General features: G+C 68.7%; 1 protein-coding gene across 2 annotated transcripts; it reads left to right on the top strand.

Annotated features, from left to right (window-relative positions):
- On the top strand, nucleotides 1-12,703 carry THOC3 (THO complex subunit 3). Of its 2 annotated transcripts, none has more exons than XM_075900681.1 (6): nucleotides 1-234; nucleotides 780-936; nucleotides 2,046-2,250; nucleotides 4,207-4,368; nucleotides 4,447-4,547; nucleotides 9,401-12,703. In XM_075900681.1, exons 1-6 carry the CDS (start codon nucleotides 52-54, stop codon nucleotides 9,562-9,564), a joined length of 972 nt encoding a protein of 323 aa, XP_075756796.1. In that variant the 5' UTR covers nucleotides 1-51; the 3' UTR covers nucleotides 9,565-12,703. The 2 variants fall into 2 exon arrangements, with proteins under 2 accessions (XP_075756796.1, XP_075756795.1); XM_075900680.1 differs by having other exon boundaries at nucleotides 52-273.
- Nucleotides 12,704-15,026: the final 2,323 nt, after the last annotated feature.

Below are 15,026 nucleotides of genomic sequence, written 5' to 3'. Positions count from 1 at the left end.
GTCCCGCCCCTGGCGCCGGAAGCGGAAGCGGAAGCGCGGGCGGCGGTTGCCATGGCGCTCTCGCCGTACGTGCAGGCCATGCAGGAGCTGTTCCGGGCCAACACGCGCAGCCGCGAGTTCCCGGCGCACGGCGCCAAGGTGCACTCGGTGGCCTGGAGCTGCTGCGGCCGCCGCCTCGCCTCGGGCTCCTTCGACAAGACCGCCAGCGTCTTCGTGCTGGAGAAGGACCGGCTGGTGCGCCCCCCCGGGGCGGGGCTCCGGGCGGGGCGGGAGGTGCTAGGGGGCGGGGCGGGGCTGGGGTGGGAGGGGGCGGGGCTCCGGGCGGGGCGGGAGGTGCTAGGGGGCGGGGCTGGTGGTGGGAGGGGGCGGGGCTCCGGGCGGGGCGGGAGGTGCTAGGGGGCGGGGCTGGGGGGCTTGGCCTGGGGTGGGAGGTGCTAGGGGGCGGGGCTGGTGGTGGGAGGGGGCGGGGCTCCGGGCGGGGCGGGAGGTGCTAGGGGGCGGGGCTGGGGGCTTGGCCTGGGGTGGGAGGGGCTGGGGGGGCGGGGCGGGGCTAGGGGGCTCCGGCCGGGGCGGGAGGGGCTGGGGGGGGGGGCTGGAGCCCGCAGCCCGCGACGTGTTTGGGGGGTTGGGGATCGTTCAGTCCACAGAAGAGCAGGGGGGGGGGGGTTGAGAGCAGCCTGCGGCTCCCGGGGGGCCAGAGGCTCTTCTCAGTGGGGCAGGGCGAGGGGCTCGAGGCTGGCGGGGGCGGGGGGTGAAGGAGAACAATTCTCTTCCTGTAGGTGAAGGAGAACAATTATCGTGGCCACGGGGATAGTGTGGATCAGCTGTGCTGGCACCCCAGTAACCCCGACCTCTTTGTTACCGCCTCTGGAGACAAAACCATCCGTATTTGGGACGTCCGCACCACGAAGTGCATCGCTACCGTGAACACCAAAGGTGGGTGCTGATGTGAGGAGGTTAGAGGGACCCGCACATCTCAGTACAGCTACAAACACTGCTTCTTTTGCAAATGCATCCTGCTCCCAACATGGATGCCAGTAAATTCAGGAAACCTGAGAGCTCTATATGATCAGGGCTCGACAAACTATAGAATCTACTCACCCGTGGCGAGTAGATTTCAGCTGCACACCCCATTTACCGGTGGCATGCGCATGCTCAGTGCGGGGCTGGCGAGCAGCTTTCACTGCCATTTGTCAAGCTCTGTATATGATGATTGTGTGGCAATTGCATCTTTCTGGCTCTTAGTAGCAAATTATAACTATACATTACACCAGGGGTTCCCAACCTTTTTTGGCTCCCGTACCTCCTTGACAAGCTTCTCGTTCCCCAGGTTGGGAACCCCTGCATTACACTATCTCCAGGGAGAATTTGTGTGTGTACCCAGCATTAGCCATGTTCTGACACAGTGTTAAACACCTGAACCTGTTTACATTAGCGCTAGTATTGGTGGAGGTGCACTGATGTTAGACTGTCTCAAAATCTCTCTGGTGTGTGGCTCTAGGGAGAAGGGATAGCTAGAAGTTAGAAAAAAACGTTGAGTCCTCCCATTTCTATTTTTTAAGCATCTTTTCTTCCAAGGTTTCGTTACATATTCATTCCAGTCAGTATATAGGTGGTATATAGGTGCGGGAAATGTGTGCTAGGGTGCTATGCAGGTGAATCCTGCTCTCCCTAACTCAGCTGGGATTAGCAGCACCCCTGCAAATTGTTCCAACACCCCTGAGTCACTACTATGTAAAAAAATTGTTCAGAAACAAGGAGGAGTCCTCTGGCGCCTTAAAGATTAACAGACATATTTGGGCATAAGCTTTCGGGGGTAAAAAGCACTTTGTCAGATGTATGGTTTTTACCCACAAAAGCTAATGCCCAAATATATCTGTTAGTCTTTAAGGTACCACAGGTGCTGTCTGTGCATTTTGCCACTCAAGGCAGAAGGTTTGTGGGGCAGACCTGGGTTAAACGTACAAGAGTCTGTCTATGGCACATGAATGGCTCTTGCCCCCATTAGTGGTGCGGGAGGACCTGCCCACTCTCTTCCATTCCAGGAGAGAACATTAATATCTGCTGGAGCCCCGATGGCCAGACCATTGCTGTGGGAAATAAGGATGATGTGGTCACCTTCATTGATGCCAAAACACATCGCTCCAAGGCTGAGGAGCAGTTTAAGTTTGAGGTGAATGAGATTTCCTGGAACAATGATAACAACATGTTCTTCCTCACCAACGGAAACGGCTGCATCAACATCCTCAGGTACTTACCGGCATGGTCTCTAGTGCGGGGCCCCCCTCTTACATCTCCTGCCCTGCTCCCTCGGGCTGTCTTTCCTTCTCATGGCTCTTGTGTAGACTGATTGCCTTGGCAATAGCTGAGGGCTACAGTGTGGTGTGGTTGGGGGGTTGTGTGCTGTCATAAGCTGGCTGGTAGACGAGGCTGAGAGGTTCCCAATGGGGCTCTAGTCTGCTGTCCTTTGATCGCTAACCCTTTAGGGTTCCTTGCTGGGGGTGGGCCTTAGGGGGTGGGCCTATCTCAGGGGAACAGGGTGTTAAAAGAAATGGGAGTTTTGCGAGGCAGATGTACCTAGTAACGGCTCCAGCATGAGACTGGGAAGCACAGGACACCGGGTGCACAGAGGTGGGAGATCGCTGTGAAGTTATCCCCTGCGACACAGATTCAGCGATGAGGCTGCACCCATCTCTGACCCAGCGCAAGGACTGGGTCTACCCCCAGAAAACCTCAGGGTCCTGCACCTCTATGCCAGGTGCACCAGGTGTGGGCAACTCATGGCCCTCAGATTCCAAGTATGGGCTCTTGAGACCAGGGTGGCTGAACTGGAGGAGCTAAAAGAGAGGGAGGTACACTGCAGAGACTTCCAGGGTAACAGTAGAGCAGTCTCCCCTCCCCCCCCCCCCCCCCCCCCCCGACAGCCTCTGTGCTGTTGAGGGGAAGGAAAGTCTTGAATAACATCAAGCTCGAGCAATCCCATAATTGGGACCTCCCTTCCAGATGATGTCATGGTGCTCCTCTGGGGCCCACTTACTAAGAGACAGGTAAACAGTAATGGGGGATTTGGTCATTAGAAATATAGCTAGTCAGTGTGTGATTACCAGGAAAACTGCTGGGTGAATTGCCTGCCAGGTGTGAAGGTTGCAGATCTCTCAAGACATAGACACAGTGCTGGGGAGTAGCCAGTGGTCAGGTAGGTACCAGTGACATGGGGCAGAGGACCTGGAGGTCCCATTTAGGCTGCTCAGTAAGTCTAGCACCTCCATGGTAGTGTTCTCTGAAATGTTCCCAGTTCCATGCACAGAGCCGGGAAGACAGGCAGAACTTCAGGGTTTCAATGCATGGGTGAAATGATGGGGTTGGCCGGAGAGATTTAGGCAACCTTTTGGGAAAGGAACCTATACAGGAAGGCTGGGCTCCACCTAAACCAAAATGGCACTGGACTGTAACGTGAAAAGGTGGTAGGGGATTTTGAAACTAAGAGCTGTCAGAGTTAAGACCGAAAAGGCCATGATGTCGCTATAGAAACCCGTGGTATGCCCACATCTTGAATATTGGGTGAGGCTCTGGTGCCCCATCTCAAAAACATTTTTTTGACTAAGAAAAGGTACAGAGAAGGGCAACAAATGATCTGAGGCAAGGAACAGCTTCCGGGTGAGCAGAGATGGGAAAGACTGGGACTAATCTTACAAAAGAGATGGCTTGGGGGATATGATGGAAGGCTGTAAGATCGTGACTGGAGCGGAGATGGTGAATAAGGAAGTGTTACTTACCTGTTCGCAAGAACCAGGGGTCATTGAATGAAAGTAACAGGCAGCAGGTTTAAAACAACCAAAGGAAGTACAGTCGGCCAAAATGAGAACTGAGTTAAAAAGCTCGGATAAGGCCCTGGAGCTCGGTCCACCAATGGCTGTGGATAAGCTGCTCAGGGATGCAAACCCGTGTTCTGGTGTCCCTAACCATTGAGCGCCTGAAGCTGGGAGCGGCCAGTGGGATGGGTCACTTGCTAATCCTTCTGAAGCACCTGGCATTGGCCACTGTTGGAAGGCAGGTTCCTGGGCGAGAGGTTCTGGCTTGGTCTGCAGCCCAGCTTCCTGGGTGTTGGGCCGGGCACGCAGCGCCCTGCTGTGGAGGGCACTTGGGCCCTGCAGTGTCGGGGATGGGCTCTTTCATTTCACTCTGCTCTCTCCTGTGCACCTGCAGCTACCCAGAGCTGAAGCCCATCCAGTCAATCAACGCTCACCCATCAAACTGCATCTGCATCAAGTTTGACCCCATGGGGAAGTACTTTGCCACGGGAAGTGCAGATGCTCTGGTCAGCCTGTGGGATGTGGATGAGCTAGTGTGCGTGAGATGCTTCTCCAGGTAGGTGACCCTGCCTGTTGTCTTTCCTCCTCCGCCCCTGGTGCTGGGGAAATCCCTCTGACCCACCCTGTGCTGCAGGCTGGACTGGCCCGTGAGAACGTTGAGTTTTAGCCACGATGGGAAGATGCTGGCGTCGGCGTCGGAGGATCACTTCATCGACATTGCCGAGGTGGAGACAGGTAACGGCGCAGGCGGCCAGTGTCTCTGAGGACTGGTGGGCTTGCACAGCAGGGCGGTGGCGGGGCAGCAGTGATGGGGCGGGAGTGGCGGGGCAGGCGACCAGTGGGTTTGCAGGGCAGTGGCGGGGCGGGAGCGGCGGGTCAGGCGACCGGTGGGTTTGCAGGGCGGTGGCGGGGCGGGAGCGGCGGGTCAGGCGACCGGTGGGTTTGCAGGGCGGTGGCGGGGTGGGAGCGGCGGGGCAGGCGACCGGTGGGTTTGCAGGGCGGTGGCGGGGTGGGAGCGGCGGGGCAGGCGACCGGTGGGTTTGCGTGGCGGGGCGGGAGCGGCGGGGCAGGCGACCGGTGGGTTTGCAGGGCGGTGGCGGGGCGGGAGCGGCGGGGCGGGCGACCGGTGGGTTTGCAGGGCGGTGGCGGGGTGGGAGCGGCGGGGCGGGCGACCGGTGGGTTTGCAGGGCGGTGGCGGGGCGGGAGCGGCGGGGCAGGCGACTGGTGGGTTTGCAGGGCGGTGGCGGGGCGGGAGCGGCGGGGCGGGCGACCGGTGGGTTTGCAGGGCGGTGGCGGGGCGGGAGCGGCGGGGCGGGCGACCGGTGGGTTTGCAGGGCGGTGGCGGGGCGGGAGCGGCGGGGCGGGCGACCGGTGGGTTTGCAGGGCGGTGGCGGGGCGGGAGCGGCGGGGCGGGCGACCGGTGGGTTTGCAGGGCGGTGGCGGGGCGGGAGCGGCGGGGCGGGCGACCGGTGGGTTTGCAGGGCGGTGGCGGGGCGGGAGCGGCGGGGCGGGCGACCGGTGGGTTTGCAGGGCGGTGGCGGGGCGGGAGCGGCGGGGCGGGCGACCGGTGGGTTTGCAGGGCGGTGGCGGGGCGGGAGCGGCGGGGCGGGCGACCGGTGGGTTTGCAGGGCGGTGGCGGGGCGGGAGCGGCGGGGCGGGCGACCGGTGGGTTTGCAGGGCGGTGGCGGGGCGGGAGCGGCGGGGCGGGCGACCGGTGGGTTTGCAGGGCGGTGGCGGGGCGGGAGCGGCGGGGCGGGCGACCGGTGGGTTTGCAGGGCGGTGGCGGGGCGGGAGCGGCGGGGCGGGCGACCGGTGGGTTTGCAGGGCGGTGGCGGGGCGGGAGCGGCGGGGCGGGCGACTGGTGGGTTTGCAGGGCGGTGGCGGGGTGGGAGCGGCGGGGCGGGCGACCGGTGGGTTTGCAGGGCGGTGGCGGGGTGGGAGCGGCGGGGCGGGCGACCGGTGGGTTTGCAGGGCGGTGGCGGGGTGGGAGCGGCGGGGCGGGCGACCGGTGGGTTTGCAGGGCGGTGGCGGGGCGGGAGCGGCGGGGCGGGCGACTGGTGGGTTTGCAGGGCGGTGGCGGGGCGGGAGCGGCGGGGCGGGCGACCGGTGGGTTTGCAGGGCGGTGGCGGGGTGGGAGCGGCGGGGCGGGCGACCGGTGGGTTTGCAGGGCGGTGGCGGGGTGGGAGCGGCGGGGCGGGCGACTGGTGGGTTTGCAGGGCGGTGGCGGGGTGGGAGCGGCGGGGCGGGCGACCGGTGGGTTTGCAGGGCGGTGGCGGGGTGGGAGCGGCGGGGCGGGCGACCGGTGGGTTTGCAGGGCGGTGGCGGGGTGGGAGCGGCGGGGCGGGCGACCGGTGGGTTTGCAGGGCGGTGGCGGGGCGGGAGCGGCGGGGCGGGCGACTGGTGGGTTTGCAGGGCGGTGGCGGGGCGGGAGCGGCGGGGCGGGCGACCGGTGGGTTTGCAGGGCGGTGGCGGGGCGGGAGCGGCGGGGCGGGCGACCGGTGGGTTTGCAGGGCGGTGGCGGGGCGGGAGCGGCGGGGCGGGCGACCGGTGGGTTTGCAGGGCGGTGGCGGGGCGGGAGCGGCGGGGCGGGCGACCGGTGGGTTTGCAGGGCGGTGGCGGGGCGGGAGCGGCGGGGCGGGCGACCGGTGGGTTTGCAGGGCGGTGGCGGGGCGGGAGCGGCGGGGCGGGCGACTGGTGGGTTTGCAGGGCGGTGGCGGGGCGGGAGCGGCGGGGCGGGCGACCGGTGGGTTTGCAGGGCGGTGGCGGGGTGGGAGCGGCGGGGCGGGCGACCGGTGGGTTTGCAGGGCGGTGGCGGGGCGGGAGCGGCGGGGCGGGCGACCGGTGGGTTTGCAGGGCGGTGGCGGGGCGGGAGCGGCGGGGCGGGCGACCGGTGGGTTTGCAGGGCGGTGGCGGGGCGGGAGCGGCGGGGCGGGCGACCGGTGGGTTTGCAGGGCGGTGGCGGGGCGGGAGCGGCGGGGCGGGCGACCGGTGGGTTTGCAGGGCGGTGGCGGGGCGGGAGCGGCGGGGCGGGCGACCGGTGGGTTTGCAGGGCGGTGGCGGGGCGGGAGCGGCGGGGCGGGCGACCGGTGGGTTTGCAGGGCGGTGGCGGGGCGGGAGCGGCGGGGCGGGCGACCGGTGGGTTTGCAGGGCGGTGGCGGGGCGGGAGCGGCGGGGCGGGCGACCGGTGGGTTTGCAGGGCGGTGGCGGGGCGGGAGCGGCGGGGCGGGCGACCGGTGGGTTTGCAGGGCGGTGGCGGGGCGGGAGCGGCGGGGCGGGCGACCGGTGGGTTTGCAGGGCGGTGGCGGGGCGGGAGCGGCGGGGCGGGCGACCGGTGGGTTTGCAGGGCGGTGGCGGGGCGGGAGCGGCGGGGCGGGCGACCGGTGGGTTTGCAGGGCGGTGGCGGGGCGGGAGCGGCGGGGCGGGCGACTGGTGGGTTTGCAGGGCGGTGGCGGGGCGGGAGCGGCGGGGCGGGCGACCGGTGGGTTTGCAGGGCGGTGGCGGGGCGGGAGCGGCGGGGCGGGCGACCGGTGGGTTTGCAGGGCGGTGGCGGGGCGGGAGCGGCGGGGCGGGCGACCGGTGGGTTTGCAGGGCGGTGGCGGGGCGGGAGCGGCGGGGCGGGCGACCGGTGGGTTTGCAGGGCGGTGGCGGGGTGGGAGCGGCGGGGCGGGCGACCGGTGGGTTTGCAGGGCGGTGGCGGGGTGGGAGCGGCGGGGCGGGCGACCGGTGGGTTTGCAGGGCGGTGGCGGGGTGGGAGCGGCGGGGCGGGCGACCGGTGGGTTTGCAGGGCGGTGGCGGGGTGGGAGCGGCGGGGCGGGCGACCGGTGGGTTTGCAGGGCGGTGGCGGGGTGGGAGCGGCGGGGCGGGCGACCGGTGGGTTTGCAGGGCGGTGGCGGGGTGGGAGCGGCGGGGCGGGCGACCGGTGGGTTTGCAGGGCGGTGGCGGGGTGGGAGCGGCGGGGCGGGCGACCGGTGGGTTTGCAGGGCGGTGGCGGGGTGGGAGCGGCGGGGCGGGCGACTGGTGGGTTTGCAGGGCGGTGGCGGGGTGGGAGCGGCGGGGCGGGCGACCGGTGGGTTTGCAGGGCGGTGGCGGGGTGGGAGCGGCGGGGCGGGCGACCGGTGGGTTTGCAGGGCGGTGGCGGGGCGGGAGCGGCGGGGCGGGCGACCGGTGGGTTTGCAGGGCGGTGGCGGGGCGGGAGCGGCGGGGCGGGCGACCGGTGGGTTTGCAGGGCGGTGGCGGGGCGGGAGCGGCGGGGCGGGCGACTGGTGGGTTTGCAGGGCGGTGGCGGGGCGGGAGCGGCGGGGCGGGCGACCGGTGGGTTTGCAGGGCGGTGGCGGGGTGGGAGCGGCGGGGCGGGCGACCGGTGGGTTTGCAGGGCGGTGGCGGGGTGGGAGCGGCGGGGCGGGCGACCGGTGGGTTTGCAGGGCGGTGGCGGGGCGGGAGCGGCGGGGCGGGCGACCGGTGGGTTTGCAGGGCGGTGGCGGGGCGGGAGCGGCGGGGCGGGCGACCGGTGGGTTTGCAGGGCGGTGGCGGGGCGGGAGCGGCGGGGCGGGCGACCGGTGGGTTTGCAGGGCGGTGGCGGGGCGGGAGCGGCGGGGCGGGCGACCGGTGGGTTTGCAGGGCGGTGGCGGGGTGGGAGCGGCGGGGCGGGCGACCGGTGGGTTTGCAGGGCGGTGGCGGGGTGGGAGCGGCGGGGCGGGCGACCGGTGGGTTTGCAGGGCGGTGGCGGGGCGGGAGCGGCGGGGCGGGCGACCGGTGGGTTTGCAGGGCGGTGGCGGGGCGGGAGCGGCGGGGCGGGCGACTGGTGGGTTTGCAGGGCGGTGGCGGGGCGGGAGCGGCGGGGCGGGCGACCGGTGGGTTTGCAGGGCGGTGGCGGGGTGGGAGCGGCGGGGCGGGCGACCGGTGGGTTTGCAGGGCGGTGGCGGGGTGGGAGCGGCGGGGCGGGCGACTGGTGGGTTTGCAGGGCGGTGGCGGGGTGGGAGCGGCGGGGCGGGCGACCGGTGGGTTTGCAGGGCGGTGGCGGGGTGGGAGCGGCGGGGCGGGCGACTGGTGGGTTTGCAGGGCGGTGGCGGGGTGGGAGCGGCGGGGCGGGCGACCGGTGGGTTTGCAGGGCGGTGGCGGGGTGGGAGCGGCGGGGCGGGCGACTGGTGGGTTTGCAGGGCGGTGGCGGGGTGGGAGCGGCGGGGCGGGCGACTGGTGGGTTTGCAGGGCGGTGGCGGGGTGGGAGCGGCGGGGCGGGCGACCGGTGGGTTTGCAGGGCGGTGGCGGGGTGGGGCGGGAGCGATGGGGCAGTGGCGGGGGAATGCGGGGCGGGCGACCAGAGGGTTTGCATGGCAGGGGAACGGGGCGGGCGATCGGAGGGTTTGCAGGGCAGTGGCGGGGGAAAGTGGGGCGGGCGACCGGAGGGCAGGGCAGTGGCGGGGCAGGAGCAATGGGGCGGGAGCGGCAGGGCAGGTCGCCGGAGAGGGTTGTGTCGATTGCGACTCTCGCCTGGTCTCGCTGAAGACAAGGCGCACGAGGGCGCGGTTCTCCCTCCCCCGGTGAGGGGCAGGCTCTGCTCCTGGCTCACGCCCTGCTGTTTCTCGCTGCAGGGGAGAAGCTGTGGGAGGTGCAGTGTGAATCCCCCACCTTCACAGTGGCCTGGCACCCCAAGAGGCCTTTGCTGGCCTTCGCCTGTGACGACAAAGACGGCAAGTACGACAGCAGCCGGGAGGCCGGCACCGTCAAGCTCTTCGGCCTCCCCAACGACGCGTGATGGCCTGGGAGGGGCAGAGAGGTGGGGCTGCTCCCCAGCCCCTCTCTGCGCTGCCATGACCTCTGCCTCGGGATAGGCCGGCTTCTCCCTGGGCTTGGCTGCCTGGCTTCTGGCATGGCTGTGGCCCTCAGTGCAGCCGCCGGTGCCCTGCCCTCTGGACCTTTGTTCACAGCAGCCGCCTAGCAAGAACACGGGCTGCCACAGAGCCATCACGGCTCAGCAGTCTGGGGCAGGCCCACGCTCGGCCTCTCTGGGGGGAAGGAGCCCAGCCCAGTGGGACTGAACTAGCCGTGACTGTTGAACCCCCAGCTGCTACGACCGATCATTCCCCTTCCTTCCCCTGCCCCCAGTCTCTGCGGGCTGGGAATCCCCGGGAGGCTGTGGCTCGTCCCTCCTTTGGGAGAGGCTGGTGGCTGCTTGCCCCATTGCTGCCTGTGGGGGTTAGGGTTGGGGGGGGGGGTGTGACTTGTGGGGCTCTTTGTACCTGTGCAAAGTCCTGCTCAGTAAAGAAGCGAGGCCTGGCCAAGGGAGTCTGCAGCGCATGGTGTGCAGGCTGCTGTCAGCCGGCGGGGTGCAGGGCGACTGCCCTCTGCCCAGGGACGTGGCTGCGGAGGTGGGGTCCTGCACTCCGGCACCTGGGGCGAGCCTGGCTCCTTGCCAGCCCGGGCCTCAGAGTGGAGGGGCCGTCCCCTCCTGAGCCGAGTGCCCTCCGGCCCTGCACACGCCTCCTCACGTGGGCAAGCAGCCTGCCTGTGCGTGCGGGAATCAGTGCCCGGGTGGCTCTCCAGAGACCCCGCAAGTGCGTGAGGTGGCCTCCCAGGGGGTCTCTGAGCACTTCATGGGCAGCAGGGCCTGCGGGTCAGAGGGGCTGAGCCCCTCAGGCGGGGGGTGCGCTCCAGCGTGGCCATGACTCCAGGCCAACGTTCTCCCGTCTATTGAGAGAGGCCAGGGCCTGTCGCGGGCTGGGTGTGGAGCCTGGCTCGCAGGTCCCTTCCCGCGGCGTCTGGGTCTGGTGCTGGCTGCCAGCACCTTGGCTGGGCCCCCTCTCCCCAAAGAGCTCGCACCCGGCTGCCTGCTTGCTGGCGCTGGGCACAGGCCTGTGAGGGGGCAGTGTCTCCACCAGAGGGCGGTGTGCCCGCAGCCGAGCTGCCACTTGGGCCTGGCTGGCTGGTGGCTGCTCACACCCTAACCGGCTGGTGGCTGTGTCCTGCGCTGCTAGCCAGGCTTCCGGAGCAGATCAGGCTGCCTGGTGGCTCCCCCCGCCGAGGGCCTGGGGCTGCCCTGGACGGGTGGGCCAGACACCAGCCTCTGGCTGCCTGTGCCGCAAGCTGCAGGGCGGCTGCCCCAGGGCCCAGCAAACAGCAGCTCTAGGGCCATGTAGGTCTGTTCCTCCAGCTCCCTGCTGCCCCCCCGGAGCCCCGGCCCACTTGAGCGCTGGTGGGGGGTGCCGGGGATTCCCAGACACTGGCCAGCTCCCAGCAGCCCACTGGGTGCCCTAGCCCTGCCCCCCCCGGAGCCCCGGCCACTGCAGTGAACAGGTGAGCGCTGGTGGGGGGTGCCGGGGATTCCCAGACACTGGCCAGCTCCCAGCAGCCCACTGGGTGCCCTAGCCCTGCCCCCCCCGGAGCCCCGGCCACTGCAGTGAACAGGTGAGCGCTGGTGGGGGGTGCCGGGGATTCCCAGACACTGGCCAGCTCCCAGCAGCCCACTGGGTGCCCTAGCCCTGCCCCCCCCCCGGAGCCCTGGCCACTGCAGTGAACAGGTGAGCGCTGGTGGGGGGTGCCGGGGATTCCCAGACACTGGCCAGCTCCCAGCAGCCCACTGGGTGCCCTAGCCCTTTCCGCGAGCAGGGCGCTACTGCTCTGCCTTGGGGGTTAGATGCTCCAGGGGCCCCTGTAGCTAGAGCCAGTGGGGCTGTGGCCGCTCCTAGCGAGTGGAGCCGCAGCCCAAGCCGGGCATGGCAGCAGCTGCACCTCTTGAAGGGCTAATGGCCCGGGCCCTGGGCCCAGCTGCACCTCTCGAAGGGCTAATGGCCCGGGCCCTGGGCCCAGCTGCACCTCTCGAAGGGCTAATGGCCCGGGCCCTGGGCCCAGCTGCACCTCTCGAAGGGCTAATGGCCTGGGCCCTGGGCCCAGCAGCCTTCCTCCGCCCCCCCACACTGCCCTCTAGCAGCGGGCACCTGCTGCCAGCTACACTGCGCTGCCCACCCCGCCCGGGGTCTTGCAGCAAGCACTGTCTGCTTGCCATGGCTCCCCAGGAGCCGCTCGTCTCTGGCCCTGCACCCCAACGGTGAGCTTGGCTGGGGGGCCCTTCTCCCCAGGACCTGGCAGGCACCGTTTGCAGCAGCTGCCCCCCAGTCAAGTGGGAAATGAGGGGCTGAGCCCCTGTCCCACCAGCTCTCCTGCCCTGCTCCCCACAGCGCCCCCTGCTGGGAGAAACTGTCTCGGATGCTAGCCTGGCCCAACAGCTAGGGACCGTCCTGGGCCTCGTGTCCAATGGGAATGGGCGAACCCTTCCTCTGCTGTTCCCCGGACTGCCCCCTCTGCATTGGTGCAGGGCCAGGCAGCTACTTGCCCAGGGCCAGAGGGAGGGGCTCGTCTGGAGAGTGCTGGAACCAGACACCATGGTGATGGGCCAAGTGCACGAACCCAGCAGGGCGCCAGGCCTCCCGCTCAGGCTGTTTGGTGGGGGAAGGGCTAGGCTGTCTGCAGGGCTGGGTGCTGGATCAGGGGGTGCGAAGAAGGGGGCAGGTGAGCCCATCTGGCCGAGGTGGGGGGCAGGAGGCGGTGATGGGGGCTTGGGGTAGGGACTGTGGGCTGGTGAGGGAGCAGGGAACAGCATTAAGTCCTGGGTGCTTCCTGTGGAAGTCAACAGCCCGGGGTGCTGGGTCTGGGCTGAGGGCGCGGTCAGGCCAGCTGGGCAGAGAAGCCCATTGGAGGCTGGAAGCTGAGGGTGCCTCCAATCCCTGTAAAAGTGACAGCTCTTCGGGGTGGGGAACATGCTCCCCTGCCCTGCACCATGGGGGCTCCTGGAAAGGGGGCTCTGCCCGGTGCCCCAAGATCGGGTAGGTTTGGGGGTGTACCCCACGTCTCCCTCACCCCCTCCTTCCCTTGGGAGGAGAGCTGTGTGTGGTCTCCCCCACCAGGGACAGGCCAGACAGGTGCCCCCCCCCCCCCGCCTGCAGCCTACCACGAACACGCTGCCCTCCTGGAACCCACACCAGCCCTTGTGCGTGGGCTCCCCCGGGCTCCCCAGCCCAGCACCTCTCAGCAGGGCAGAGGCAGCCGAGCATGTTGGCCCCGTCCCAGGGCTGGTGGGGAACAGTCAGGCCAAAGCGCTGGGTGCTAGGCCCACCCTGCCCTGCAGCAGAGGCCATGGCTAGCTCCCCTTCTCCAGCTCCAGGCTGGTCTCGCCTTCCTGTCGCCCCAGGGGTGCACTGCTGTGATCTCTCTTCCCCTCCCCTCTGATGTCCCCTCCTTTGCTCCGGCCACAGGGGGCTGTTTCTGGTGCGGAGTAAATGTTTATGTGCCCTGAGGCCTGTGCTGACGGGCACCACCAGTCGAAACACGTTCCTGCCTGTGGGCTCTGCTGAACAGCCGCACCAGTGCCCAGCTCGCAGGCAAACCTCTCCCAGCCCACCAGAGCAACTGTGGCCAGCTAGGACTTCTCATCCGCCCTGGCCCCTCTGCGCTGAGCCTGCCTGAGCCGACCATGCTCCCAAAGCACTGCGAGCCGGTGGTGCACGGCAGGGAGGGGTATGGTGAAGTGCCAGCCTGGCCCCAGCCCTGTCCAAGCAGAGAGCCAGCCCTTTGCCTGCCTCTGAAATGCAGCCAAGTCTGGGGGGATGCGGCTCGTGTGTAACATGGCAGAGTGCAGAGGGAGGGGCTGAGACGGGCGGGGTTAGGCAGAGGCCTCTGGGCTGCCACAGAGCAACACTCGGCCAGGGCCCTGAGGGGAGGGAGTTCCCAGAGGGGCTGTGGTCCAGCTCCTGGGCTCCAGGCGGGTTTGCTCAGTGGCCAGTGCTGCTGATCCTGGCTATGATGTTAATTTCATTCGGCAAAGGCCCAAGCCCCCCAGCCTGGAGAGCTGCTGCTATCCCCACCTCGTCTAATTGCCACCTTGGGCTCCTCGCTGTAGCAATCAGCAGCCATTGGCTCTGGCTGGCGCCTCGGGACTCCGGAGCAAAGGGCCTGCCCGTGGGAGGACACAGGGAGGTGCACTTGCTGGCTCCAGACCTGGCCCCAGTGGCACCTGTTCCCTGCCAGTGTTGGCTCCAGGTTTTCCCTGGCTAGGCTGGGCTGTGACGGGGCCGGGTAAGCGCCCCCCGAGCAGTGCGCTGCAGGCGGAGCGGTGTCCGGACACCCCTGCTGGGGCTGTGCGCCGTCTGGCAGTGCAGGCCGGGGTGCGCTGGCGACAGCGTGAGAACAACCGCGCTGGGTGTCCCAGGTCCTGTCGGCCGACTGGCCAGGCCAGGCGCTCCTGCGGGATGAGCAGAATGGGGCAATCCAAGTGATCCCTTTCCTGGCTGTGGGCCGGCGCGTGGGGGAGCCTGGGGTGCGGGGTGTGGCCCCAGCCAATGGCCACCGACGGCCCTGGGCACTGACCGCTCCCCTGTGAGCCCTGGGCCTCCCACCATCCTGCCCAGCGAGGAGTTCCAGGCTGGCCGGGCAGCGTGTGCAGAACAACTTCCCCGGGCTGCCGGCTGCCTGTGCTTCCCTGTCTGAGCCCAGGGCCTTGGGGAAGGGGGAGATGCCACTTCCTCCAGCCCTGCCGCGCGCTCTGCTGCCCGGGCAGCCCCAACCCTCCTCTGGCCGAAGCTGTGTGGCCCCGCCCTTCCAGGCCGCTTTTCCCGTCCGTGGGGCACGGGGACCTGCAGGCAGCGGGCGCCCCTGGGCTTACGTGGCCTTGTTCTCCAGCCCTTCCTGAGGTTCCCACCTGCACACGGAGAGCTCCTCCCTCAGGGACGGCCGGGTTCTGCTCGCCAGCGCCCTCACTTTGTCAACGCGGCGCGTCCTCTGCCACCGCTACCTGCTCCCGGCCGTGTGCCACCCCAGGCTGGCCTGCCTCCGTTTGCACCCTCCCTGCCCCCGCGCCTTCGTGGGTCGCTGCCCCCCAGAGCAGCGCTGAGCCCGCTCCCCGCGAGACGGCCTGGCGCGCCCTTGTTCTTAAGCTGCAGAGCGGGGGTGGGGAGCCTCAGGCTCGGGGGCTGGATCCGGCCCCCCAACATTGGGGAGCCAGTGCTGGTGCTCTAGTTGCCCCACTGCTCCCCTGTGGACAATCTACTAGGCTGTCGCCCCTCCCCCATCTCTGCTGTGCAGGGGAATGTGTGGGGGGGGGTCTTTCTCCTCATTCGGGGGCCACACTGAGGGGGTTTCTGCTTCTCAGTTTTGTGCACCCCTGGCAGATTTTTCTGTGGGTCAGTGGCCCTTGACCCAAAGGAGCCTCCTTCCCCTGCTGTAGAG

Source organism: Pelodiscus sinensis, chromosome 17 (assembly GCF_049634645.1).
Source record: "Pelodiscus sinensis isolate JC-2024 chromosome 17, ASM4963464v1, whole genome shotgun sequence".
NCBI classification, from domain to species: Eukaryota; Metazoa; Chordata; order Testudines; family Trionychidae; genus Pelodiscus; species Pelodiscus sinensis.
This window is presented reverse-complemented; position numbering and strand designations above follow the sequence as displayed.

What these genes read in the sequence shown, in the direction of transcription:
- THOC3 (XM_075900680.1), top strand. Translation starts at nt 52, where the DNA reads ATGGCGCTCTCGCCGTACGTGCAGGCCATGCAGGAGCTGTTCCGGGCC. An exon ending in GGCTCCGGGCGGGGCGGGAG is followed by an intron (nt 274 to 779) that starts GTGCTAGGGGGC and finishes CTCTTCCTGTAG; the next exon opens with GTGAAGGAGAACAATTATCG. An exon ending in GGCTGCATCAACATCCTCAG is followed by an intron (nt 2,251 to 4,206) that starts GTACTTACCGGC and finishes GTGCACCTGCAG; the next exon opens with CTACCCAGAGCTGAAGCCCA.